General features: G+C 41.2%; 3 protein-coding genes across 4 annotated transcripts in view; all 3 read right to left on the bottom strand.

The window, feature by feature from the left end:
- The window catches only part of smyd3 (SET and MYND domain containing 3), a 48,793-nt gene extending 42,573 nt beyond the window's left edge, over positions 1-6,220 (bottom strand). The window contains exon 1 of one of the 2 annotated variants that reach the window (XM_062561806.1): positions 5,951-6,220. In XM_062561806.1, coding sequence (XP_062417790.1) covers positions 5,951-6,111 — 161 coding nt within the window. In that variant the 5' untranslated portion in view covers positions 6,112-6,220. The remainder of the gene's footprint in view (positions 1-5,950) is intronic. The other variant, XM_037482876.2, reaches the window with a different exon arrangement.
- Positions 6,221-6,818: 598 nt separating this feature from the next.
- cnsta (consortin, connexin sorting protein a) lies at positions 6,819-22,430 on the bottom strand. Its single transcript, XM_037455020.2, has 13 exons — positions 22,203-22,430; positions 20,037-20,124; positions 19,333-19,734; positions 17,768-18,393; positions 15,971-16,001; positions 14,747-14,833; positions 14,177-14,258; positions 12,865-12,886; positions 12,559-12,625; positions 11,402-11,952; positions 10,745-10,936; positions 9,529-9,682; positions 6,819-9,275 (listed from the first exon to the last, which is right to left on the bottom strand). Exons 2-13 carry the CDS (start codon positions 20,047-20,049, stop codon positions 9,067-9,069), a joined length of 2,436 nt encoding a protein of 811 aa, XP_037310917.2. The 5' UTR covers positions 20,050-20,124; positions 22,203-22,430; the 3' UTR covers positions 6,819-9,066.
- Positions 22,431-22,658: 228 nt separating this feature from the next.
- On the bottom strand, positions 22,659-26,866 carry tfb2m (transcription factor B2, mitochondrial). Its single transcript, XM_037455040.2, has 10 exons — positions 26,729-26,866; positions 26,144-26,497; positions 25,684-25,867; positions 25,391-25,482; positions 25,086-25,239; positions 24,590-24,738; positions 24,077-24,166; positions 23,819-23,878; positions 23,584-23,732; positions 22,659-23,378 (listed from the first exon to the last, which is right to left on the bottom strand). Exons 2-10 carry the CDS (start codon positions 26,426-26,428, stop codon positions 23,189-23,191), a joined length of 1,353 nt encoding a protein of 450 aa, XP_037310937.2. The 5' UTR covers positions 26,429-26,497; positions 26,729-26,866; the 3' UTR covers positions 22,659-23,188.
- Positions 26,867-26,874: the final 8 nt, after the last annotated feature.

Below are 26,874 nucleotides of genomic sequence, written 5' to 3'. Positions count from 1 at the left end.
CGGGTCCTAAACAACTACATGTACAAAAAAGACAATTCAAACATAAAAATAAATAAGTAAAACATATGCATTATTCTAATGAAATGCAGTTGACGCAAAAGCAAAAAAAAAATTACAAACACAAAATGCCGAAAACTGAGAAGACTTACTGACATCGTATTGGTGGAATGACTTTTGTATGAATAGTTCAAGTATTAGAGATTTAAATGCAACAAGATATTTAAAGAACATAAAGCAGGAGAAATTAAATTCTGTTAATGAATTTAACAGAGTAATGTAAGTGAAAAAGGAACTTGTGTTATTAAAGCTTAAAAAGCATTAATAACTTTCTTGGTGTCCTAGAATGAAGCCGTAGATCTTAACATTACAACATTTCTGGGATAAAAGGAGCTGAGCCAGTTGTGTGATTGAAATGCAAACAAGAAGCCACAAAAAAAATTTAACATCAAAACCTCCAGATAGTTCATTGACAACAGCAATTCATAAATGTTTTTAAATAAGTGAAAGAAAGAAAGAAATGCTCGTAAAATCTTAGCCAATGCTTAAATGCTGTTTACTTTTCAGCTTTTTGTAATTGGGTTTGAGACAGAAGCATTTAGAGGTATCAGATGCTCCACTCAGTGGAGTAATGTGACTCTTGAGGGAGCCCTTTCATTTTATTCAAATTTCTACTGGGAACAAATAATCCCAGTTCTGCACTTCCTGAAAACACACCATGACTTCCATTAGCTCTGTTTACACAAAGATGAACCAGAACCGGAAAAAATAAACCATCCAGGTAAAAGAATCCAGTCGGACAGACGGTCCTCGTAAGAACAGTTACGACGATACATGCAAAGGTTTGACTGGATGAATACTAAACATTTACACACATGGGGAGGCGTGGTCCCAGTTTACAGAAAATCGCTGGGTTTGCAAATTATACAGGCGTGTGTGTGTGTGTGTGTGTGTGTGTGCGTGCGTGCGTGCGTTTTGCCAACGCCAAGACGTTTTGAGACACCTGGGTATCTAACTGCAGGGGGCTGGGAAAACTAGAGTTAGATGGAGAACGTACGGGGGGGGGGGGGGGGGGGGAGGAGAGAAGCAGATGCAAGCAAAATAATCTACATGAGGAATGAGCAGAGACGGAGCGGAAGCAAGAGGGACAATAAAAATCCATCTGAGGAATGAAGAGAGTGGAAGAGACGCTCGAGAGAAAGCTAGTGGAGAAGAGAAGGAAAGCAGATGGGAAGGAGAACTGTGGAAAGAGGAGAAGACGATACAGATGCCAGCAGCAGCAGATGGGGAGATACATGGGGGGGGAGGGATACAGGTGAGGAGGAAGAGGAGGGCCCACTTGCCTACTGAACCTTTTCCCTCCTCTCATCTGCTCGAGCTCCTCTCTCCTTCGGCTCGTCTAACTGCCTCTAAAGTAGTCATCTGTATGCTTCACATAGCCATGCATACATCCACACACTCTTATCAGCTACTGTGTGTGTGTGTGTGTGTGTGTGTGTGTGTGCGCGACACGAGGCGAGGGAGGGGTTTGCCGAAGGAAGAGATCAAATGTATGCATGAGCCTGCGAGTAAGAGAGCGTCTGTGCTGGAAGATAGAATGAAGACGGAGAGAAGAACATAACGCAGCAGGAGAAGAGGGGGGAAACAAACAGAAAATATGAGAGCGCTCAGAAAACAAGGTGCGTTCAGACAAAACGTGACGCAAATGTTATATGCAAAAGAAATTAATTAAATTAAAATTAAATTGAGCAAGTCAGAGAGCTGTTTTAAAGCACGAAAATAATATCCCTGTGATGGGGAATCTGCTTCATGAACGTGATAAACGCTAACGATTCAAATCAATCAGACAAGGCGGCTCGATTACCAGAACCTCTTTTTATTTATCCGACTCCATAGAATGTTCTCATATGAAGATAACCAAAGGCATTGAAACAATAAGGAGTGGTGCGTGATGAACAATGCCGAGTGTCTCCTGCAGCTAATGTCCGTTGAGTCGAGTGCATTTCTTCTTTCGACGTGTTCTGACTGACATAAGTTCCTCCTCAATGCATTTAGTTGCTCTCAAGAACTGATGAGGAACTGTTCTGTGCTTTTGTTGCATTTTCTCAGCTTCCAAGAGGTATTTAAATCCAGCGGAAATCAGAGCAAAACTCCCGAGTCAACCGGCTGTCAATATTTCTCATGTTCTTAAAGAACGAAGACCTTTTGAAAAAAATGGTTTATCCAACTTTCAATCAAAAGTTTGTCGCAATAAATAAGGAAAAACTTCTAGATGTTTTTGTTGTTTGCACTGTTTGCCAGCATGTGTGTGTGTGTCTGTTTCTTTGTGGTCCAAAGAGACACCGAGTGAGAGATTGGTGCCAAATAAAAGTCTTCATCTGACAGAAATAATGTCGCCCTGCTCCCCGCTACCAACACCACAAATAGACGCACAACTCGACAGATGAGATTAACACATCTAGGTTATTCTTTGGTCTGTCAAAAACCCATCAAAGCATGCATATGTGTGTGTGTGTGTTATGTACAACAGAGAATGCAAACAGGAACTTCTTCCTTCTCCTGTCAGTTGATTTAACCATCTGTATTCAACCGTCACCGTGACTAGGATTCTGTGTCTCACTTTGTGTGCAGACATTTTCAAGCAGTGACATTTTTTTTGTTTTCAATTAAACGGCTTCCAACATATTTGTGAAAACACACATGCATCACATGACTCCATGTTCCTGCGTGATGATGGAATCAAGGATTCTGACGATATTAATACAAACAAACGTACTGATCCACTTTAAAGGGACCTCAGGGAAACAAAATTAACACACTGAAGCCAAGGAGATTGTTACACCACGTTATCAATTAACAATGTAAAATGAAAAAAACTTGACTTTTTATTTGTGTCTTTTGAACAAACACCTTTATTTCCCGCTTTGCTTTCCGAGTCTGAGAACCGCTAATAGTTGTTTGTTTGTTTACCTCTGGTGATTTGAATCCTGCTGAGATGTGTGTGTGTGTGTGTATGGACTCCCTCAGCGTTAATCAGTCGTCACTTACATACAGCCTTCAAGGCCTGTGATTATCTTCAGCTTTGATCCCCCCCACCTGCTGATTTCCATCCCACACGCACACACACACACACACACAAATCTTTTGTCCTTGAGATAAAGGCACACAAAAATGCCAACTCACACATCCGCACACATTCTTCTTCACTCAGACACACTGTGAAACTAGTGCGCATGTGTGTGTGCGTGTGTGTGTGTGCGTGTAGGCCGAATTGTACAGCTCTCATTGTGACACCAGTACAACTCTCAGATCTCTCCCTGATATCAAATCAATAGAATTGTAAAAGACGCTGTGACACAGAGGCTGAGTGTCGGCCACAAGGCGAGCAGATGTAGCCATGACACATATTCAATAACCCCAAAACATGATCATACTTTGCACAACATGGCCTCTGTCACTTCCCTCTGTGTACCTCAAGCACAAAGAAAAAAAAAATGGTATTCAGTGGAGGCTTTAATTCCTTATTGATTTCTGTTCTTATAACTTAATCTTCCTGCGTGAGAGGTGAATGTGTTCTTTTAGATATCGAATACATATCAAGTCATGTGTTCGGGCGAGTAGCCGGCAGTCTTAATACGGTGTGTGTGTGTGTGTGTGTGTGTGTGTGTGTGTGTGTGTGTGTATTTGAGCCCGGCCCAAAGTGGTAGAATAGCTGACATTGTGATCCCTGGAGTCGATGTAAATGACTTAATAACAAACGTCAACGTTACAATGGGATGGACTGAGGCGACTCCACAATCAAACTACAGCTTGTATTTTTGTAGAATCTTCAGGAAAATAAAAGGCATGTTATTAATGTGGGAGCTTTAAGATATTATATACAGGTCCCAGTAATCAGTCTCAACAGGAACAGTCAGTACGAGGAGCATGTGCAATATTTAAGGCTAATAAAAACACAAGTCCGCTGGTTCATGTTCATGCACCTCACACTCGACTTTGAAATGATTGGTGGTCTGCAAGGGGAACAACTGGGGGAATAAACTCAGAAGCAAACAGAATAAACAGTAATGCCCGGCTGTTACTTCATGTAACAGCAATTCTCCACATTTACATCCCCGCAGGGCATTTGTTTCCTATTCTTGAGCTATTCACAATGGCGACACTCCTGTCGCAGTGATTGAGAGCAGAAACGCTGCTCACAGAGCGACTCGGGGTAAAGCGTCCTTCTCAGTGGACAGTTGAAGATAAATTATTAATAACCTCATTATCAGTGTAAAATTGGATGTTCTTCAGAGCTACGTGAGCACTGACGGGGGAGGCTGTCTAATAAATGCAGACGGTTACTTTGGTAGCAGAAACACGTTGTTTACCCAATGAGACGGTGATGTCATAGAAACCCAGGGAGGGGGTCTGTCTCATTACAGCTCTGGATACTACAACAAGAAGTGTTTTTATTTTATATTTTATTTACCCAGAACACAATCGGCTCTGACATTATGAAATGAAACACTCGCAGTAGAGGATCAACACGAGCGGTCCTCAGGCAGCGTATTTGCCCTTCTTATTAAAGTATATTGGTCTTGCTGCATTCCGTTTGCTCGTCTTCACCCTCATAATCGATCCATCAGCTTAAATGTTCGTGTTTCAATAATGTGGATTAAAGGAAAGATCAGAAAAGCTCCTGAAAATATACTGAGACTAAGAATCTGACATCTGATGGTACAAATCATCATGAACTGTACAAACATCTTGACTCATGAGCTTATGTCACAATGATCCTTTTTCAGTGCACACACTGCACTCAGTAACACGGTAGAAGGGGTGAAAGGATGCTCCTTTCAAATGGAGCACAAGGAGAAATTACAGAATGAGCCGATGCTGCTGAATTGATCACACGCTCGATTGCATTTTACCTTCATGTGGAAATCAAAACCGGACGTGCGCGTCATCTTTAAATTCTCCCAGAGGTCATCTGCATTAGCTGCTCTCATTAATAGTCTTTCATTTGCTACAAAGGATCACATAAAAACTCCATATAACCAAGGATGATTTATCCTTCAGTCACCTTACGATTTCTGCACCAGAATCAGCTGCATACTCTGACACGCTACAACCCCGATTACCACACTTATTAAACTCACATATATCCAATTAGTTTAATCTAGTTGCTTTGGCTGCAGAGGAGAAAGAAGCAGGGCTGCTATTCAGTATCCACAAGGAAATGAGATGATATGGAGGAGGAATCGTTCACATTAGCAGGAATATTAGTTCATAAACTCAGATTCTCTCTTCAGAACAAGGCGTCAAACTCAGGTTAACAAAGCAAGACCAAACTGAAGATCTGTTGATAGTGTGTTTGAATGAGTATTAAAAAATAAATTAAAAAATATGTAACAATGAATGATATTAATGAACTCCAACAGCCACGCACTGAACTTGGTAGTTTGGGCCTTGCACGTAGCTCTTTTACATAACAAAAAAAAAACTAAATTGAGAAGCAATTTATTTTCCAAACCATTTGAACTCAAATTGATATTAACTCAACCAGAGCTACTTATCACAATAAATCTGCCGCCCATGTGTAGAACAACCTGTTCACACCTGCAGGTCTGCAACCATCACATTTACATTTAGCAGTGTTGGATTTGACTACATTCTGAATAGGGTTTTAAATCATTATCGCCGCCTCATAAAGCATGAAAGGTCAATGGCGCCATCTGGTGCCCGGTTTAAGAACTGCACTGCATGTCAACTACGTACAAACCATGTGTGTAGCTCTCCACCAGCTTATCAGGCTGTATTATTCACACGAGGAACGTACACATACATACTGTCAGAGAAGGAGAGCGACAATATCGGACTTCAACCAATGTTTATCAGGTATGAAGCAGAAACATGTCTTCTCTTCACTTTTACAGCCCCGACGTTAATTCGTGTGTCCGAGGCGTCTCACCGTGAGAAGCAGTGGTGGCAGACATCTCTGGCCAGTTTGTTGGACACACAGCACGCCAGCGGCTCGGCGGAGTACACCAGCTCTCCTCTCCCGATCCGGACTGTCGCCCGCAGTCCGTTACCTTTCCCCGGACTGACGAAGCGCGTCAGCTTAGGAGGCATAGTCGGGTTTTCCCGGTTTTTTCCCCCTCCGCGTGAACCAAGCAGTGTTTACATCCGTAGCGTCAGTGACGCAGGCGGTGCGTCATGACGTCACCTGTAGTAGCGCACGTTGGACCACGTGTAAAAATAAATTAAGAGAATTCTTACTAAGCTCTGGAGGATATTTTAAATTTTTTGTTTACATGGTCATTATTAATGACTGTAAATTCAACCACAAGAAAAAAATGCAATCCTCTTCAGTGAGCACACTGTACAGTAGAATCAAGTGTTTTGCATTACCTTTTTTGATGCCTTATTAGTCATTGACAACTAAGGCTAAATAAGATACTAATTAATAACTTTTGATGATAACACTTTACAATTTTAAACATGCATCCTGTGTCATAAAATATTTGTTATACTATTGAGCTACATGTAAATGAACAACAGGACTTTAAATCACAATAAAAGTGTGACCACAGTCCTTGTTTTACAATATTAATTATGTCCTCGACATGGGAGGATTAGCACATAGACGATAAAAGGGGATTTTTCCCTATAGATCAAACTTGAAAATAGTGTAATTCAGTCTAATTTACCCTGCTTGCATCAGTACATTCTTAAGCTCTGTACATAGAAAAAGACTTGACATAAAGTTCAAAATGTATGAATAAGATTACCGGTATTGTTGCAGGAGAGACAGATTGGAGGCTAACAGAAACTTTGTTTCAATGGCTTTTAACGGAGACATAACGGAAATAAACTCATTATTACAATCTTCAGAAACAAAGAGAAAAAACATGACAAACTATTTATGAAAAAACTAGATTGGTTAACAAACAATTGAGCAAAAGAGTTTGGAAGAATCATGAATATTTTAGCAGTCGAGGAAGATGATTAGGGCAAAAAGTAGCATGAACTCACTAGTTCCTCATAAGGGAACATTAATGAATAATAAACAACCATGATGTTTTGTTCAGAAGATTTAGTTTATAGACGAAGGATTAAAACGCCTCGTTAAGAACAATGGTGAAACAAGAGATGAACATCTGATGTATAATGAAAATGATCAAGCACAGAAAACAAATGCATTCTTTTTTTACCACCTGCACAAGAGAACTCTTGTGTTATAAATAATTAAAATAATCTAGAAGATTAAATATGAGGTTATCTGGCCATCTGAACCAGCCAGACGACATGCAAATAAAAACAAGAATCAATCTGCTACACCCTAAACCCCAAGAGATTTAACTCAAACAAAAGTTCAGGTTTTTGTAAGCGACACACAGTAAGAAAAAGATATCTTAAACTACTGAAAATGCATAATTAAGACACTTGAGTCTTACCTCTATAATGGAGTTTTTTGTCTTTACATCCTGACATTTAAGACTTTTGTGAGATGTATGGATTTTCTAGGGTAAGTTTTATGGCATCGAGAGGAAAGTTAATTAACAGGACCACAAACATTGCAAAACTTGGAAATGACACATACAAAGTATGTCTGCCTGTTGAGGCAAAACGTGAGATCAAGCAGGAAAACGACCCAAATGGTTAGCTTTAAGATGTAACACATTAGATTAGTTCAAGCCGAAATGAGCAATGCTAGCAAGAAGAGTCTTTGAGGAGACCAAGTGGTCGCAAAAACCATTGAGTTGCAACAAATTATTTTGGAAAAAATAAAAAAGGTAAAGATTGAATGTCACAAGGTCAACATTGAGGCCCTTTACTGACAAAGAGTACACAGCATGATTATTGGCTCTTAAACTAATTGTACAATGATCAATCTTTTTTACAGAAATATTCCATACTTAACAAGACCCGCATAAGATTTGAGTATTTTCCTGTTGCAAGTTATCTGTGCATAACCGTTGGTCACAATGAACCTGAAAAGGTTTGTGAATACACCGGATATTTGGGTTTATAATCTAATCATGTAAAATCTAAATTTAGTCCAGGACTAACTGAACAACTGTAAAAATATTGCAATATCTTAAAAAAAGAATCGTACCAGTCTTATGTGCAACATGTTAAATATTCTATTGACGATATATACAGAGGTGCACGGTGTTCCTGTACATTTTGCATATGCTACACAAAGCTAAGTTCCCCTCTTTGAACACCATGAAGGGGAAGATTGGACTATTAGTCTCAAGCTCACTGCAAAACGTTGTAGAGAAAAGGGCAGCGACACAAATAATACACAAATACCCCACAAGTTTAACATTCATCCAAAGGTTGATTAGGACATGATTTCATTCTAAGTAGAAAACCACAGAATGGTGTGTCCATTTTAAAATTTCATTTGTGATTTAAAAAAAATCCACAATAAAAACAACACCAGGGGGTGCAGCGGTTTGTAAAATCCCCATTGAGCCACTTCCAGTGTGTGCAGAGAGCTTCTCTGTGCCCCCCAGCTAACCAACTATACATTATGCAGACTTTTCTTTATCTCTGTATGGTTGCAGCATTTATTACTTTGTTTTTGTTCTTAAATTGGAGGAGTTCAGTCTCGGAGACGTCAGTGGATCCAGTTGCATCCATTTATCTGCGTTCAATCGCACACTGAATAGTCACATTTCTAAACCTAGCTTGAGATCAGTGTAGGTCACTTCTTTCGCAGCAGTTACATCGTCTCCATTTTCCAGGTATACTCTCTCTGTCTGTTCTACTTTCCCTTTCAAACTAGTGTTGTACTGACCTTTGACTTTTATGGCTCAATGAACCCTGGGATTGGATTGAAAGAGCATTAAAAATGCAATAGAGCAGGCTCACAAATGCCAATCACATCTGATATAAATGCTTAGCTAATTAGGCAGCATAATAGCTACTTGTTCAACATAGCGGCAGGGAGTGTAGTAGCTGCCCGGGGCCATTACCTCATGGAACACTGTCCCAGGAAGTCGCAGGGACCGCTGGAGCCTGCAGTGATGAGCGATAAGGCCGCTGGCTCCACAATGAAGAAGAGATCGTATGCTGCTATGACCCGGGAGCAAACCAGAGTTGGAGTTGAGCTATCCCGCTCTGCAACTGGCCAATGTAGAAGTCTGCGTTTCTGGAGAAATCCTGACAGACTGAGGAGTGGGTATCTCCCAGGGCACAGTAGAGCGCGGTGCCACCCACACTGATCACTACAGTAACTAAACAAAGCAGGAAGAGAAGCAGGCACGAGTCTCCACCGCCAACATCTACAGGGAAAGATACATAGAGGGAGCATTATATCAATAATAAAGATAAGACTTTTATAGTGTTTATCTACAATTTTGTGACAATATTGTTGCTACAATGAGTTTGACATGTAGTGAATGTTACCTTGCCTCAAATTGAACCCTTTCAGGATTACAAATTGGCTAACTCATAATGAGGCAATACATTAGGGAATTTTCCATGTTCATGGAGGGATAAGAATCTCTGGCTTGTAGGCAATAAACACAAACACACCCTGATCGTAGCCATCATCAGGGGCTTTGAAGCGGACCCGTCTCTTGGCAGTGATTTTGTCAGGTCGGGTCTCTGTGCTGGTAGACATACTAATGGTGTCCACACAAACGCGTCGCTTCTTCAATATGGAGACAAGCCCGGAGGCAGGGGACACCTGGCAAGCAAAAAAAACACAACCATGCAACGTTAGTTATGTGGATGTTTCAAATCAGTCTATCTTTTGCTCTCTAATTTATACCTAATTATAGTTTAATCTAGCTTTTCCTCTTCATATACAAGCAATAGCGAGGTAGTGTATATGTTTATAAAAGGTTCCATTTTAGGAGCCATGTCCACAAGGTGTCAGTATGTCGCAGAATGAGCCATATTCAACCTTTAAATCTCACTGTGGACACATCTCCATGGCAAAAGCTGCACATCAGACCTCCAACTATCACCTCAAACTCAACGCAAAATAGCTCAAAATATACAACAGATTGTAAATGAACTTTGGTAACCTGCCAAGGCCAGGCAGAGAACTTATTGTGAGATGAAACTACCAGTTCCTTGTCAAGCAGTTTTATCCATAATGAAGTCATCTGATAGCATGTGCAGAGCTGAATAACAAATGCTACTTCCTGCACAATGAGCAGACCCCTCCCAGCCCCAAATGTCAGGCTGCGTAGAAGTACTACAGGTCCCAGTATAAGTATTACTAACAGTTCTCTATGCCTCTGCTTCATGTATGAAACGTCTAAATATATATAATAACAGAGTAATCCTGCAATATGCTGAAACTGAAGGTGCTGGACACCCTGCATCTGCACCCAGTTCTCTAAATAGATTGTTTTTCTCAGTGTAGAATGTTTAAATGTCGGCATATCTACAAAACATAGTCTCAGGTACCACAGTAATGGCTACATAATACCATTAGGATTGCTCAGCAGTTCACTACGCTGTCCAATAAAGAGAGGCTTGATACAGACAGAGAGAAACCTGAAATCATTTGTCAAATCGCCAGCTTTAAGATAACTTTTTGAATGCATTGTCTTTTTGTCTATAAAACAGTTATAACGTTAGAGACTGAGACAGACAGATGTGATGTGAAATTGTGTCAGGCTATATGAACACTTGAAGAAACAACCCTAATATTACATAAACACACATCAGCATTAATGCAAATTAAAGTTACTCTCCCTTACCCCTCAACTAATGCAAAGAGTAATATTGTACAAACCTCCTCTACAGTGATGAGTTTAGCCATGTCATCCAGTGAGGAAGCTTCTTTAATTAAATCAACTTGCTCTACTTCATCGTATTCCTCCTCCTCATCATCTTCATCATCCTCTTTCACCTCCTCATTCTGCTCATGCTGATTGGTGTGAGCCTCTTGGGGCAGGCAGGTCTCTTGGCAGGTTTTAGGGCTCTCCTGCAGTGATAATGAAAGACAGTTATAACTTACATAATAATAGACAAATGTAGTAGTAATACAATTTGTCGCTTTCTATTTTGATAACACAATTTGCAAGGACGCCTTTAAAACTTGTGTGTTTTAGTGAAAGTGGTTTCACCAATGATGATGATGGGAAGGTTGTTTCATGGAAATAGTAATCTGGATCAAAGGAAGTGATACATTTTGTATTTTCGGCAAAAGCAACAAGGGCTTAAGACATAGAGGAACTAAGTAGTTAGTATGAGCCGACGGTCTCAATGCAATGCAAACATAATAAACAGAAGAAAAACAAAAGTGATATAGGATACTGGTCTTGGCACTGGTGACACTGTTTAACTGCAAAGTAATTTCACAATTTAGGAAATCACATAAATAACAGACTTATAATATGTATTGCATTTCACTGTATTTCTTTTTTGATTTAAGAATTCTGATGTGTACCTGGATCTCCTCATGCAGCTTCTCCTCAGCTGGGGCTTCATGGTGCAGCTCCACATCAGCCCCACTGGCCAGAGTGTCAACTGGGAGAGCTTTCTGACATACTGACTTTTGTCCCTTCTGCCTCTTGTGCTCATCTTCCATCTCCGAAGCCTCGGCTGCCTCCTTCACCTCCCTCTCTTCTTCGTCCCTCTTTGCCTCCTTTTCCTGAGTGGGACCTAAATCTCCTCCCTGCGGCTCTGCAGGCTTGGACTGGTCTATTTCTCCAGCTGTAGAGGGGTGTAGTCCACTTCCTCTGACTGAAGTGGTGTATTCTACCCCTCCTCCTGCCTCTCCTCCCGCTCTTTGGCCGCTATGCTTGTCAGTCGCCTGGTCTCTATGGAAACAGACATCACCCTCTACTTCCTTGTCTGGGTCTGACCTGGCCTTCTCTGAGACATCAGGGGAATGAAACCCATCCGTCAAGTTAAAGGAAGGTATTCCCGCATGGCTGCGATAATGCAAGGGATCCGGAGCTTTTTGTTCCATCCCTTCATCCACCCGATGGACTGGAGCTAAAAGACACACAGAGAGTAGGAAAGGTGTTGTTTGTATTTTTTAGTTTACGTGTGCCTTCTTTTCCTAGTTAATGTGACAAGAATCTTCAATGAATGGTCTAAAGTGGTGGTGATTTCATTGCTGTATGCATGGAGAACTGCTCTCAAAATACCCACTGGAGGGGCTCAACACCGACCCATGGATTACATGGAAAAGAGTTCCGAGATGACTCCCTGTCAAGTCTGAGCATCACTTACGGTCAAGCAAAACGTAAAGTCAAATTTGACATATGATAATGAGAGAATAGTGTCTAGTCTAGATATATTATGTGGAGAGAACATGTATATTTTGTCTTTTGGTTGATTGCACCGACCCTTGAGTGAGTATGGAGACACGTCTTCTTGATCTATTAACAAGATACTTTTTATTGCAGACCACCAGCTGTCCCCTGGCTTAAAGCAACATGGAGGACATAGCCGCTCATTTAGCGGTCCACAAATTAACTGTTTTGGAAACTTTCAGATAAAACTAAATATGCTGCATCATTTTTATAACATTCGGTTGAAAGCTAATTAAAGCCAATAAGTGGACCTACTTTGAAATAAAGACACCTACTCACTCACCTGAAGTAAGGAACGACAATGCACTACCTTCTTCAAATGTAGGCCTCAAGAGGTCCAGAGATGCACACTGTACCGACACACAAATAAATATCTGTAATACATACACTAGACAGTTTACTAATTATTTAAAATATGATTGTATTGGGTACATGCAGAGTAAATACCATATTTAATAGATATTTTACATGCAATAGGTTACCATGATGTCATTGATTCACTTGCACTGCGATTCTGCCTTCATCTTACAAGTGTGTACTTTTTTTCTGTCATACACTCAGACGCACACAAAAGTGAAGAATGTCTTACCACAGCATCTCTAGGTCCCGGTCTATGAACAGAAGAGAAAGAGAGGGAGAGATTGACACAGTACAAGTATTGAAGGTCTGTTCTTGGTTTGAAGAAGTTAGATGGGTGACCCTGCTCTACTCTACCAATCTAATATTAGCTCAAACACATTTCCCTGGCTACTACAACGCATGTGTGAGTGTGTGTGAGTCAAGAGAAGTGAAACCTTAGCGGCGTGATGGCTCAAATGTCTGAAAGTGCAGATGCAGCAGAGGACCATGTGTTCAAACCATCACTGCAGTGCTAACCCCACACAAAGATATACAGTATGTGCCTATAGTCAGAGAAACACACACACACACACAGACAGAGTCTGGGAACATACAGATTAAGCAGGTGCATGTGGTTTGAGAGTGTGTTTTACTATATGACAGGCATAGATTTTAGTAAAGTAGCAATCAACTTATAAAAAAATGTATCAAATAAACATTTTCTGGATTATGGTATCAACTTGTAAACCTGTCACCTAAAAAATTGTATCTCCCAAGGCAACAGAATTAGAAGGGGTTACACGTTAGTGATTTTATGATGACAAGTTGGCAAGTGGAGTGACTGTGTGCAGCCAATAGAAACGGTGTAAAAGCCAAATTGGTTGATTGTCACAATTGAGTATTAAACCTCTTTTGAAGCTTTGTTATCTGACCCACTTCATAAATCCAAGCCAAAACCCTCTCGACACATTTCTGATATACTTATGACTCTGGTTTTGAAAATGTTGGATTAGTTTGTAGTGTAAAATACCTCCCCCATCACATCAAACTCAAAATGAGCTTTCAGATTTCATTTTGGGCAAACAGCCTTTTCAATTCCAGCAAACCTCTGAAGGTAAAAACGCGTATTTAATTCATGAGGGTAATCAAAGCAGGACATTATTTATGTGTTACAATGTCATTTGAGCCGACTTTCCCTCTGCACTTATGTACCGGGGAAGTGATGCGACAGTCAGGGTCATTTTGGATTATTGTTATCAAAATAGGACTTCTCTTTACTAATCTCTTTATTTTCTATATGAAATGTGGTTTTCAGTTATTGCTATTTTTGTTATTTTCAGTGTATGGAAAAATGGATGCGTGCGTGAAAAAGTGTGAATGTAATGAGTCTCACGGACAATGCATAAGACTTCCTGACCTTGAACATCTACTGACGCACGTAGAGCGGACAATCAGATGCAGCTTTTATGTGCACCACAATGCAAGTGCATCTAGTATTTTTGGGCCCTTAGACAATACGCATCCAACCACACACACATATGCATGCATGCATGCGGACTGACCGTCTGTGCGTCCGGCAGATGTTCTTTAGAGTGTCCAGGTGTTGGGTATCCAGTTTGAATAAAGAGCTGTTACATTGACTCCCTGAGAGACATGGAGAGAGATACAGGAAGTTAGAAGCATTTTCACAACAACGAGGTAGCCATTAAGAGCTAAGCTTTATTATGAATTAATAAATTCAAATTATATGATCACTGAAACTACATTAAATATGCATTATCGGGATCCAATGGAGGAGACATAGAGACTACAGTAATATTGTTGAGTAGTCTTGTGCTTGATAGCTGTGCATGTGGGAAAATACAGTGACACGGATGATATTCAGCAATGTGTAAAGCCCACGTGCAGACGTTATATAGCACACAAACCATATATATTTTACAAGTAATTGTATCTACAACTTAGAAATGTCATTCTTTGCGCGTGACCAACACGGATTCCTCATTGTAAGACACCTTCTTCTATAGCTGCTTTTCGTAGAGCACAAATCCCAATAAATAATATATATGCACACACATTTTTACAGTGATGTATTTACATAAGATGTCTGATGCGGTGTGCATGTACGTTACCCCACTGCTTTTGTAGTGCATTCAGGTTGTCCAACACTCTCTGGTGATAGAGTCTCTCTAACTGGATGCAACATAAAGCCCTCTGGTCTGAACACCACAAGTTAAGAAAAACATAAACACACACAGTAAAACAAGTCTGACAGGGTACGGTTTGCTTTAAAAGAAAAAAAGATCAGCTCTCTCTCTCTGCATCACAGCAGACCGAGCCAAAGGGAGAGAAGTGAGGAGAGGCGGGAGGAGAGGGGGGGGTGGGGGGCAGTCGCAGCAGTCAGGCCAGAGATTAAGGAAAAAGGAATTCCAAGATGAAGTCTCATGTTTATGGATACTAGCAGCCAGGACACAATCCGTCTTTGACATGGTTAAATGCTCTCTGTCTCTGTATGCTTGACATGGAAAACCAAGCTCTCTCCTCTCTTTGACTATTTGATTTCTTCCCTCCCACTGTGTCCCTTTTCTTCCGATTGAAAGTGTCAAAACTGCCAATTCTTATTCATGCTTGCTTTCTTGTATTTTCCTGTTCACCCTTTTGTCTGGTGTGTTTTCTTAAATCGACTGATATATAAGAGCGTCTCCTACTGTGAGAGTGTCTGCAGGTCTTGGAATTCAGGTTGTTATCAACAACAACATTTGAAGAGTTCAGCTGATTGGCATCATTTCATTTGACTATAACCAATTTAGGGAAATGATTTGTTTACGAGTGCTGATAATCCTTATTTTACTGTGAACTTGGAAATGACCCTTTAAATCCTGTAATCTTTCCTCATCTGACGGGTGCATTGTTTTGGCAACATATTATAGCTTTCTGTTTTTAATCCGGGTATCGGTCTTCCCTCCATGTTCCTGTGCGCCTTTCTACCTTGTGAGCCTGCATTAACCAGCTACTGCAGCTTTTCATCTCTCTGTCTCACCCTCTGTAATTACCCCTCTTCATGTTCTTCTTATCTATTCTGTCACTCTCATGCTTCATTCTCTATCAGTGTTTTCGCACATACCCTTTTTTGTTGATGTCTAAAACCTTCTCTACTCCCTTGGTGTATTTTTTAGCACACCGTTTGTACATTGAAGCGTTAGCAACCCTCCAGTGTGTGAAATGAGAAAACAGACAAGAAGCCATAGAAAAATGCATAATTAAAAACATTGTGGTTGGCACACAGGAGATAAGTTTGTAGCAGGCAGAGCACAATCAACTACAGTACACACACACTAACACAATACCAAGGATACAGTCTTTGTGGAGGACAAAGGCCTCAGCAATCTGCAGAGAGAAAGACATTACAACTTTTAATATAGTGCATTTCATCGTACTGTTTTTATCACATCTGTTATGTCACAGAAGCCATTAGGAAAACAAAGCTCACAATGGGTTTGAAACACCACTGAAACCATTGCTCATGTAGCCTGGTTTATGTTTATAAACACAGTATAAAACCCAAATTTGATCACCAACAAGAAACACACACCAACAAGAAAAAACACCAATATGGAAGTTAGAAACACCACACTATACGTGGCTATACGTGGTCTGCTACTGACACTATAAATCATTAACACACAACTATGATAGAAGGAAAAAAATAGATAAGCCAGTCCCTCGCATCTAGTAAAGACACAGTGATAATTGAGAGAATGAAAAGAAAGATAGAAAAATCTGAAGGACTATGACGCTACCTCTCTTCAGCGAGTGTCGCTTTCATGCTGCTCAGCTGATCTCAGAACAAGAGAAGTGTGTGTGAGAGAGCGAGGAGTAGGAGAGGAGGGCACAAAAGGCTCTTTGCATTGCTTACGAAGAGGGGCGGTGACCACTGAACAACCTCTATAGGTAACTATTGACGCATTCGTTCTGGGTTTTTATTGTAGTCCACAAAGAGTGGAAATCCACAACAACCTAAAGCAAAGGTTGAGGCAAACACACACAGCTCTGCATACATCAACGGGGCTGAAGTGGAGCCAGTTAGCAGCCTCCAATTGAGTTCTGCGGACTCAGCATCTCAAAGAAGGTGAAAGAACGATAATCAGAAAGCTCCTCAAAGGGTGTATTTCTTAGGGGTATTTGTGAGGGGCAAAACTCACATGCCAAGTTCATGACAACATTTACAAAAAGGTTCAATAGAACGTGTTCTGCAAACTGGAACAACAGACGTGTACGACTATGGACTGGAGAGCTCTACGGATAATGATTAAATTGCCCAGAGGATTATTGGCACCCATGTACTGAGCATCTGTGAAGAGCTCAGGGGATATTAAAATACAAAAACAGCTCGAGCCACAACGTGTTCTCTCTGCTGTAACAGGATACAGAAGTATGAGCTGCTGAACTGCCACAATCCCAAACTGCTTCTTTCCTTTGACGGAGAGACTCCCCAATTCATCCTCCAGGTTTATTGTTGTTTTGTGTGGCAAATGTAGAAAAGTGGGTCTACAATCTAAATTGCGTTGAGCAACAATGTCATACAATGAAAAATAAAAATCTTGCAACCACAATAACGCTGACCTACAGTATTGCAAAGGACAGGCAGATTTTAAGAGGAAATGTCTTACCCAAAAATAACATGATTTCATACACTGCTAGAATGTGGAGTCATTTAAATATGCTCTTGCTCTCCCACTGTTCAATACAAATGAGAATGATGTAATTTTAACACATTCACATTGCAATGCACATCCTTAATCCATTTATACCCCACGTGTGAGTAGAATTGGCGACATACACATACGCACGCACTTTGAAGAAAGCATAGCTCAGGTGCAACAGGTGGAAACATCAGTGCATCCAACTGACAAGAAATATTCACACACCCTATAACATGCATGTCCAATCATGCAAGTCTGTGTGTGAGAAGGGTAGAGTGGAAAAGTCATTCCAATAATTGGATTGAGTGGATACCAGCAATTTAATGGTATGAAAGTAAAGGATTAAGAGACTAAAATGACAGTAAGAATAAATAAACAAAAACCGTTAAAGACCAAAGTAATTGTTAAGGTGAGTGAGGGCCTGGATTGGTGGTGCTACAAAAGAGTTACCTGGTGGAGGTACAGTGGAAGGTGGGTTTCATCTCCTCTTTGTGCCAACTCCTCCAGGGACTGCAGCAGGGCGGGGCCTGGAGCAGGCCCTGTGGCGCAGGTGGAGACTGGGGAACCGGCGGGTACTGGAGTGGAGGTAATGGGGTCCCAGTTTGAGGTCGTAGCTCCTGCGGCGGCCGTGGAGTCCACATCGGGGATGGAGGGCCGCGTGGTGAAGGTAAGGGGGCTAGCCGTTGCACTCATGGCAGTGGAAGCAATGGCGGGGTTGAGCATTGCGGTGCAAGCAGGTACCGTAAACGTCTCTGCTGTTGAGGGAAACCCTCTCGTACATGTGGGCCCAGAGCTGACCACAGGCTCTGTGGATGAGGCAAGATGTCCTGTCGTGAAGTCCGTATTTTCTGAGATTTGGTCTTCTACGGTACATGTAGGCCCAGGTGGGCTGGTGTCTGAAGTTATAGGAGTGGCAACCAAGTCAGTGTTATGAGAGTCCACTTTGACATTAATCTGACTTATTTCGACTTGACTGGCAGCATGTGCAGTTTCTGGACAACCCGCTGGAATGAGGGGGGAGGAAGGCTCGGGACTGGTCCCGGGGCTGAAGGGATACGGAGTCTCCAACAGACTGCCTACAAAGAAAAGAAAGAATAACTCACACAGTGAACGTGCTGAGACAGTTGTGTAAAACTCCTGAGGACACAAGTGTGTACGGGACTCTTCCAATAGAATTCTGACTATTATATTCAAGAGAAGGTGTTACAAAAGGGTCCTTAAAAGACATCAATAAAAAACCAGGGCATGGCATTTAAAAGTTTGAAAAGGACACACAGTTGAACAAAAGTAATAGTGACATGTTTACTTTTAAAATAAAACTGTAAAGATCAGTGTATTAATCATCCTCCATTTATAATTGGTTACCCTGTTGTTTTTCCGGTTAAGTTGTCTGAATTTTATTTTTCTCCTGCACCACTAACAGAATAAACAGAATACAAAGAACACGTTTGCATATTTTATTGGGTCTCTCAACTTAAAAGATAAATCCTTTTATAGAACTCGGCAGTGACGGCTTTGATTTTCTATCTCGTGTTTAAATGCTTGATTGTGTGGTGATTTGAGTGGTTAGCTAACACCATGAATACTAGTATGGTTTGCAATTGACAATGTATTCATTAAATGTACGGTCACAAGCATAGCTCATAATTATGGTTTTACTGTGCGACTAATTTATAAATAGTTCAGTCTCACTCACTTTCATATCTAAAGAAGCTTTGTTCCTAGCAAATGCAGCTGACTGATTTTATTGATCGATAAATACACAATATGCTCCCATATGACAAAGCGGCAACAAGTGGAAAGGCGGGGTAGGAGGAGACTAAAAAAAGGGTTTAAAGATCTTTCAGTTAACATGTGGCCAGAAAAAGGATTGTAAGCAACCCGCCTACGTGTCCGTCAGCTTGTTTTGGTCTTCTACTGCCCACAAATGGCCATCAAACGTATTACTTCAGGCAAAAAGGAAGACGCAAACGCTGTGTGCGACTGTCGGTCTTTAATGTGTGGATGTTGCCTACCGGTCTCTGAATAGGAGGAATCCGTCATCGGAGTGTCGGGCGACTGGCAGCGAATTAGACCGCTTGATTCCTCGGATTCTTCGTCCTCTTCTACGCCCTTCATCAACTCATCAATGTCTTCTTCTTCTTCATCCTCCTCTCTGCCTCTTCTTGTGGATCCCTCCTTTCCTTGCTCCTCCTCCTCCTCCTCCTGTCCGTTGTTGTTGACAGAGGTTTGTTGGATGAGTCCTCCTCCCTCTTCCTTTCGTGAGGGCGAGAGGCTTTGAGTCCGTGGGAGCGCGTTAGTCTCGTTGAGATTTCTGGTTTGGGCAGTGACAGCGTCAGGGGTGGGAAGGTTATCGCAGAGGTCAGGCCCACCCGCCTGAACTTGTGACATTGCTATGTCCTCCCTATCAAGCTGACCTAGAGAGGAAATAAAGTATCCCAAAATGTGAATGAAGTAAGAAAAACAAAGCACAAATAAATTCCTATGAATATTTCAGTTGACCATGACTCCTTATCTTAAAGGTCAGCTGCAACTTCTGACAAAGGAACCACAGCATAGAAAGAACATTTTGCACCCAGTATTCCCCTGTTCTCAATAGCTGTCAGTTTAATATTATTTTATATTAGTATCCATATTGACGTTATTAGGTTGTCGGACTTAAATGCGTTGAGCCTTCATTTTTTATTGTGCCTTAGTGACATTAAAAAAAACAACTCACCACCATGATCCATCAGGCACCCCCTCACAGCGTTTGAGCTATCAGCATGTAGGTATGTGCCGGCTATTAGACAAGTCCTTCTTCGAGCCTGATGAGAAGGAGTTAGACAAAAGAAGGAGAAAAAAAGAAAGTCAAACTCCACACAGAGGAAAAAAGGGACAAACAAACCAGTTTAGCATCATTCCAGAGATTAAAAAACAACTAAGGCTCAAACATTTTGTAGCAGTCCTACACACCTCTTAAAGTATATTACTCCAAATTAATGTATAGATTTACTGTGGTTTCACATTTTTCTTTAACTAGTTTAACAGTAGATCAACAACATGCAATCCTTACGGCACTCTATAAAGTGCTGTACAAAAGGAAAAAAGAAAAGGTTTTATTGCAGGGCGTTTTCAACGGGTTTAAGAGGTTGTGAAACTGGTATATCAGTTTACAGCACAATCCCAGTATTTCCTCTACAGCCGTACTCATGTTCACACAGTTGAGTCTGCAAGAAAATTCAACAGAAGAATTGACAGATTCAAGATATACTAATAAAGCTATCATTATTTTTAATTGAAAATACCTCCCACAAACACACACACACATACGCCACCTATCGATTAAAGGTTTGCCCTGATTTTTTGTCAACATGCATGAGCGAATCCATCGCCACTCATTTACACAGCCAACAAATGTTTGACTAATGTTGGGGATATTCCCAAACCTCTACATCCATTCCAGGCTAATGAAAGCTATTCTCAGCTGTCCTGGTTTCCCGCAGCACTCTGCTGATTGTTCCTCCTGTAGGCCTGCATTTCCCTCTGTAACACTCAACCCATTCATTTACAACAACAACGACGACGACAAAGAAACCCAGCACCACTTTGATCGCCTAAGTGCACATTCCTATAAATACTCTTTGGGACAATCATACAAACAGTATATTGCAGTAACACAGATAAATATCTCAGGAGACGAGTCCATGAACAAATCAGCAGGACAGCTGTCCCCAAGGGGAGCAGAGGACCTTTGAGAGGACATAGGCTTTGAGATACTAATAGAAGCAAGTACAGTATGAGATGCTCCTTTGGACTTGCAGTCTTCTTACTGCAAGCGTCTAATGTCCCTCCTGAGGATAAAATAGTCCCAGCCTGTGGCAAACACCTGGGACATGAAGACTTACGCAACAACAGCCTTCAGTTTACACATGCAGATGTTATTATAGTTGTGATCTTTCCAATGCTTTGCAAATTGTAGTTTTGTTTTTCAACGTAACAATACAGTATCCCTTAATGTCTCTCTCTCTCTCTCTCTCTAAGAGCCACCTGTCCATACAACCATCCGTCCTCTCCTCTTTTTGTCTGCACCCTCCTCCACGGGGGACCATGAATAATGAAGGACAGAAGAAGGGGCAAACGGGGGGGGGATTCAGCCGAAAGGACCAACTCAAGGGAGGAAACCCAACCTGTCCTGTGAGAGGCCACCTCGAAGACGTGAGACAGACAGGGACAGCGTGACATTAACCGCCACTTTGTTTGTCTCATGTTTAACCGTAACCTCTTTTTTACAAATAAGCTAAACAACAAGTCTACACGGAGTTAAATGCGTAACGTTAGTGACCAACCAGCTCAGAAAGAAAGTTAGTCTTGTGATTATTTCCGTGTATGTTTGTCTTTAATGTGAGCTAATAACAGATGTTGAAGACACAGCCGTGAGCAGACCGTCTAAATGACGTTAACGTGCGTGGTCAAATGCTAACGTTTCGTTACTAATGAAGTACTTTGGGTTACGGGAGGATGGCTCGGTCGCTGTCGTGTTGATTGTATAATTACTTTTGACAGCTACGCGTGAACCGCTGCATCAAATTGCTAGAAAACGTTTGATTAACGTTAGCTGAGTTTAAGAACCCCCGTTACAATAATAACTCGAATTCCAACCGAGAAACACATGACGCCAAAGCGACTAATGATTTGCAGCTGGCTAACTGACGTGAGCTAACCGAAACAAAAAAGATGGTAGACACATCTGTCCGCCACACTGCGGAGAAGACCTCGGGAAGGACCGCTACACCTCAGCTCGCTTTACCACAGGCGTGCTAGCTTACGAATCATTAGCAAAAACCTTTACAACGTACGAACCAAAAAAAACACAACCCCACAACCCCAGTCACACGGTACTTACGGGCGAACAGGTTGCTTGGATTGCGAAGGATCAATGATCACACACCGGGGGGGGTGGAGATGTTGTCGTAACGTTGACGAAGGTTATACCGACCGACCGGGAGAGCTGGTCGCTGTCACCGGGCCCGCACTGAGTGTTGGTGCACTCACGGTGCAAGGTCGCCATCTTCCGCTGCTACGCCGTCACGTCAGTGCGCGGCGCGGCGGGAACACCCCTCTAAAACTGTGTAATGTTAAAGCCAGTGTGTTTTTATTCATTTTCCTTTTGATTCACTCAGCGGTTTGCATTGGGAAATAGGGTGAAACCATTAACTAACCATAAACACTATGAACGTTATGCCACCAAAAAAAGAAAATAAATTGATTTCAAATTCAAAATAAGAGCATAGGAAATTAAATTATTTATTAAAAACAGGGCTTATAGCAATTTGTTCCACACACCATTTATCAAATTCTCTAATATTTTTATTACAAATTATTTACACAAACCATGATACATGACATTTCAGACATTGAAAACGTTACACAAGTAATTTTAAGGAATACAAAAAAAATACAAAGACTAGACTCTTCTTCCGGCATTGCTACTTCTGTTTGAAAAACTATGCAATAAAAGACACACGCAGGGTTTGGTTGCAACACTGCGGTCACCAGCAAAACTGCAGTTGCATAAATCATTGGATAATATGCACATTTCCCAAATAAAATAGTATTTGCATGACCTGGTGCACCATGGGGCTTCTTATACAGCGTTCTTGGACATGCAAACCTTTATTATGCAATATTAATTGTTTAACTGCAGAGACCTGCTGCATCCATTCCACCTCTTACTTTTATGTATTCTTGTATGTTGCATGAATCTTTTGTCTTTTTCATCACACATATTGTTTGTTTTAATGTAACATTATCATTATACATGTGTGTATACTTCTTTTACTTGTGTATTCAATTTGTATAAAACTACAACTAACGCTTGTGTGTCTATTATTAGCCCCAACCCTCCCTCTGTGGGTTCTCCAGAATCTCTTCATAAAGCCAGCTCTGTGTGAACTCCTGACTCTTGTCTATCAGCTGGAATAGTCGAAGATACTCCTCTGGGTATACATGACCAGTCAGTATGTCCTCCAACATGCCCATCTCCGATAACAGCTTACTCCCACTATCTGGAGACCACAGGCTAGGAAAAGACAAGAGAGGGAGGAGAAGAAAGAGAAAATAGAGTTGAAATACGTGTTGACTGGAACAGCCCATTGTAGCTTAGATGCACTTAGTGGAGGCCTTACAGACACACCAAGAGCAGTTCTTTGTTGCAACATTTGTCCAATGTGTGCACTGCAGAACTGTTTCAATATTTCAAAATGTTATAGTTGTGTAATGCTTACTTGAGCCGGTCAATGAGCTTGACCTTCCTCTTTGCCATACACTGTTTGATCATCATCAGCAGAGTTGAAGCATTGGTAGGAGTGAGGCCCCCAGAGAACAGATCAGCCCGCGGACGCAAACGCACCAGGCACAAGTGCTCATTGGGAAGCTGAGGGGAGAAAGAAGCAGAGGTTTTATTTCACAGACAATGACAATCAACTTTACATTGATGTTAGAGTTTGCAGTATCCCTAACCTGGTTCTTGGAGCTCGGCACTCTCTGTTTTGAAGACTTCACAAATGACTCCCAGGGCTCCTGAACAGAGAAAAATTAGGAGGTCAAATCAGATTCAACCTCTTTTTGAGTGCAAACGTGGACGCTTTAGTAGCATAACCCTCAGCATACTTTTTTTTAATTGCAGTTAACTATGGTTTAGATTTCCCCCTTCTGGTTTTATTATATTATTATAGCATAATCATCTAAATGTATTTATCCCCCTGCCTCATACTGTACCTTGTGCAGTAGTTCAATATCACAGGCCATCTGCCAGAGGACACTGAAGGCTCTGTATTGCATCATTTCACCTGGACGGGATACAAGTTTCTGATGGAGAAATTGTTCAGTTACTGATTATACACAAGGATCAAAGAACAACGCACAGCATCAGATTATCAAATCATTTGAGTAACCAGAAACAAGTCTCCCTAAGCGTTGGTCAATGATTATGATGTCAAAAGCAATATGACCATTTTCAGGGCAGACTTTGAAAGCTGAGGCTTGTTCTGACAGGGGCAGCAGTAACTAAGGCTGCGGTTACACTTTCAATGCAATCTTCACATCCGATGATTAAGAGGTTGCATTGACGTGTCGAGGGTGGTCAAACAGACAGCTGAATTGCTTTAAAGCTTCCCAAAAGGAAAACAAAAAACATGAGCATGGATGTAACCATCCCCACACAGATAAACAATGTTAAAACTTTTTCTCACTTCTATGAATGCACAGAATAAAATGCTGTAGTTCTTTTACCAGATATTCTTTCTCGCTTATGAAGAGGTTGAGCTCAACTCTTCCGTATCTGTAGACGGACTGCCGTTCAAACAAAGCGTAAACCATCTTCAGCAGCGTGCCACGTTCATTACGCAGAGGCAGGATGCCCACTACCTTCACTGGGATATCTAGAAAGACACAGATGAATACATTACCTATGAAATTCAAAATGCTCATTCAGTTACGTGTGTTGTTGAGTGAAAGCTACATACCAAGTCATTACAATGCATGTAATTTATTTTTTTAATTCTTAACGTTTGAAACCTGTGATCCACTGAATGTGGATCTCAATCTATGTAAATAGTTATATAATATATATCTTTATGGTTAGGACTCAAAGCACTTCTAAGCTGCAGGATAATAATTACTATATGAAAGTGGTGCGATTTGTTTGCAGCCAGAGGAAACCTCTTTGTTTGTATATGTGAAGGATTGAATTTGTAACACAGTGGTGTCTTATTTTAGTTTTTCTCACCATCAGTCCAGCTAGCTTCTGATATTCCCAGGTCAGTAAACAGTTTGTCAGTGTACATTACAGGGGGTCTGAGGTTTCCAACACCGATGGGGTCTAGTTTGAAATAGTCGCAGTGAACCACTTCCAGCTGACCATCAAGGCGACCTTCCAACTCCTACAATGTGAAAACATGTATTTGATTAACTGTTAAGTAGGAGATAATAAATAATCAAAAAATCAAATTTGAAATATAAATAGTCTGATTTAAATAAGAAATAATCATTAAGGAGGCCAAAATGAATCTGATGTAGAGTGTTTTGTGTTACCTGTAGATCACGAAGGAATAACTTATCCCCTTCAAGAGCCACCACTCTCTGAGCACCAGCATTTAGCAGTGTCCTCGTCAACACCCCGGGACCTACGAAAGACAGACACAAAGAAAACCCATCAAATATTTGGAGTTTCACAGAAAGGACTAATAAACTATGCAAAAGCAAATAAATTATATGTTCACGTATTTCTCTATTTGACCAAAAAATATATGAGAAAATAAGATTGAAGTTGCACACCAAACAAACATGAAGAAATGTATTAAATTCTTCTGTGTACATGTACACACCTGGGTTACATTCGAAGATAACACTTCTAGCATTCTCAGGTCCGAGATGCTGTGTTACCAATTCAGCCAGGTCTGGATCCACTATGAAGTGTCTTATTTTTTTACAGGCTAGAGCACGGCGTACATTCTCCTCTACCTCCCCAAGGTCCAGGGAGTCATACCGGCACAGGGGACGACATTGACCCTAGAGATAGACAGCAACACAAAATTATCTCATGGCAAGAAGCTAACACTATATTGGAAACCAATGTTTTATTTGTATTATCTTTTTCAGTTAACTTCAACTCAAGATTCCTATTGCCATGGCAACCTCAAGAATTATACACGTATTAGGATGGAACATTTTGGGCTGAGTAGAGCTATGTGTTGTGTGCCTCAATTATAAAGAAACCAGAAATTTAAAAAAGCTTCAAGACCATAGCAATGCAAAGAAAGCTGGTGATCAAACACCACTGCCTACCTGTACAGCCACGGCAGACAAGTTCCTGTGTGTGAGTGCTGAGGAGGAGGAAGTCCTCTCTGCACCTGGGTGGTCGGAGCTTGGACCTAGTGTGGGTCGACCAGGACCAGAAGAGAGGCTGTAGGCCCTTCTCTGAAGCATAGGAGCCGCGGGGACACAAAGGCCAGAATGACACACAGAGGCCAACACTGCTTGGTGCAAACAGGGCCTAACGTTACTTCTGATGGTCTGGCAGCAAGCAGAGCGCATCATCAGGTCAACCCCTCTCCATATCTGGGTAGACATGGTGGACCAGTGGAGCTGTAACTAGGAGAAGGGGAGGAAGGTTGGGGGACCTCTTCAAGAGGCCATTGCCTAGAAGCATTGTAGAGGAAAAAAAATACCAATGATGTAACGGTAAAGAACAGCAGGCATTGAAGTGACATCGATATAGCTTATCATTAACTGCTAGTCCAAAAAATCTTTTTTTGAACAGTTTTATAATACCGACTAAAGCTGTATATGAACGTCGTTAGCCAACTGGCTAGCTGGGTACGATAACTAAAATGGTTTAGTTTAGTTTGATCTGATCAAACACAGACATACCTTATCGGAAATGATCTTATATTTATCCAAATATAACCACATTGGCGATTTAAAAGGTGCTTTTGTCGTCCTGCTCAGTGGTAAAACTCGGTGACATTGAGTAACCGACCCCCGTTGGTTGTTTTTGCAACTCTCGTGGCGTTGTA

This window comes from Pungitius pungitius, chromosome 4 (assembly GCF_949316345.1).
Source record: "Pungitius pungitius chromosome 4, fPunPun2.1, whole genome shotgun sequence".
Taxonomy (NCBI): Eukaryota; Metazoa; Chordata; class Actinopteri; order Perciformes; family Gasterosteidae; genus Pungitius; species Pungitius pungitius.
This window is presented reverse-complemented; position numbering and strand designations above follow the sequence as displayed.

Coding starts and splice junctions, on each gene's coding strand:
- cnsta (XM_037455020.2), bottom strand. Junction 18,394..19,332: donor TTCCTCCTATTCAGAGACCG/GTAGGCAACATC, acceptor TTTTCTTTGTAG/GCAGTCTGTTGGAGACTCCG. Junction 14,834..15,970: donor CTTTGTCCTCCACAAAGACT/GTATCCTTGGTA, acceptor TGTGGTGTTCAG/ACCAGAGGGCTTTATGTTGC.
- tfb2m (XM_037455040.2), bottom strand. CDS start 26,428: ATGTCTACCCAGATATGGAGAGGGGTTGACCTGATGATGCGCTCTGCT. Junction 25,868..26,143: donor TGTCTGCCGTGGCTGTACAG/GTAGGCAGTGGT, acceptor GTCTATCTCTAG/GGTCAATGTCGTCCCCTGTG. Junction 24,739..25,085: donor AGAAGCTAGCTGGACTGATG/GTGAGAAAAACT, acceptor GTGTCTTTCTAG/ATATCCCAGTGAAGGTAGTG.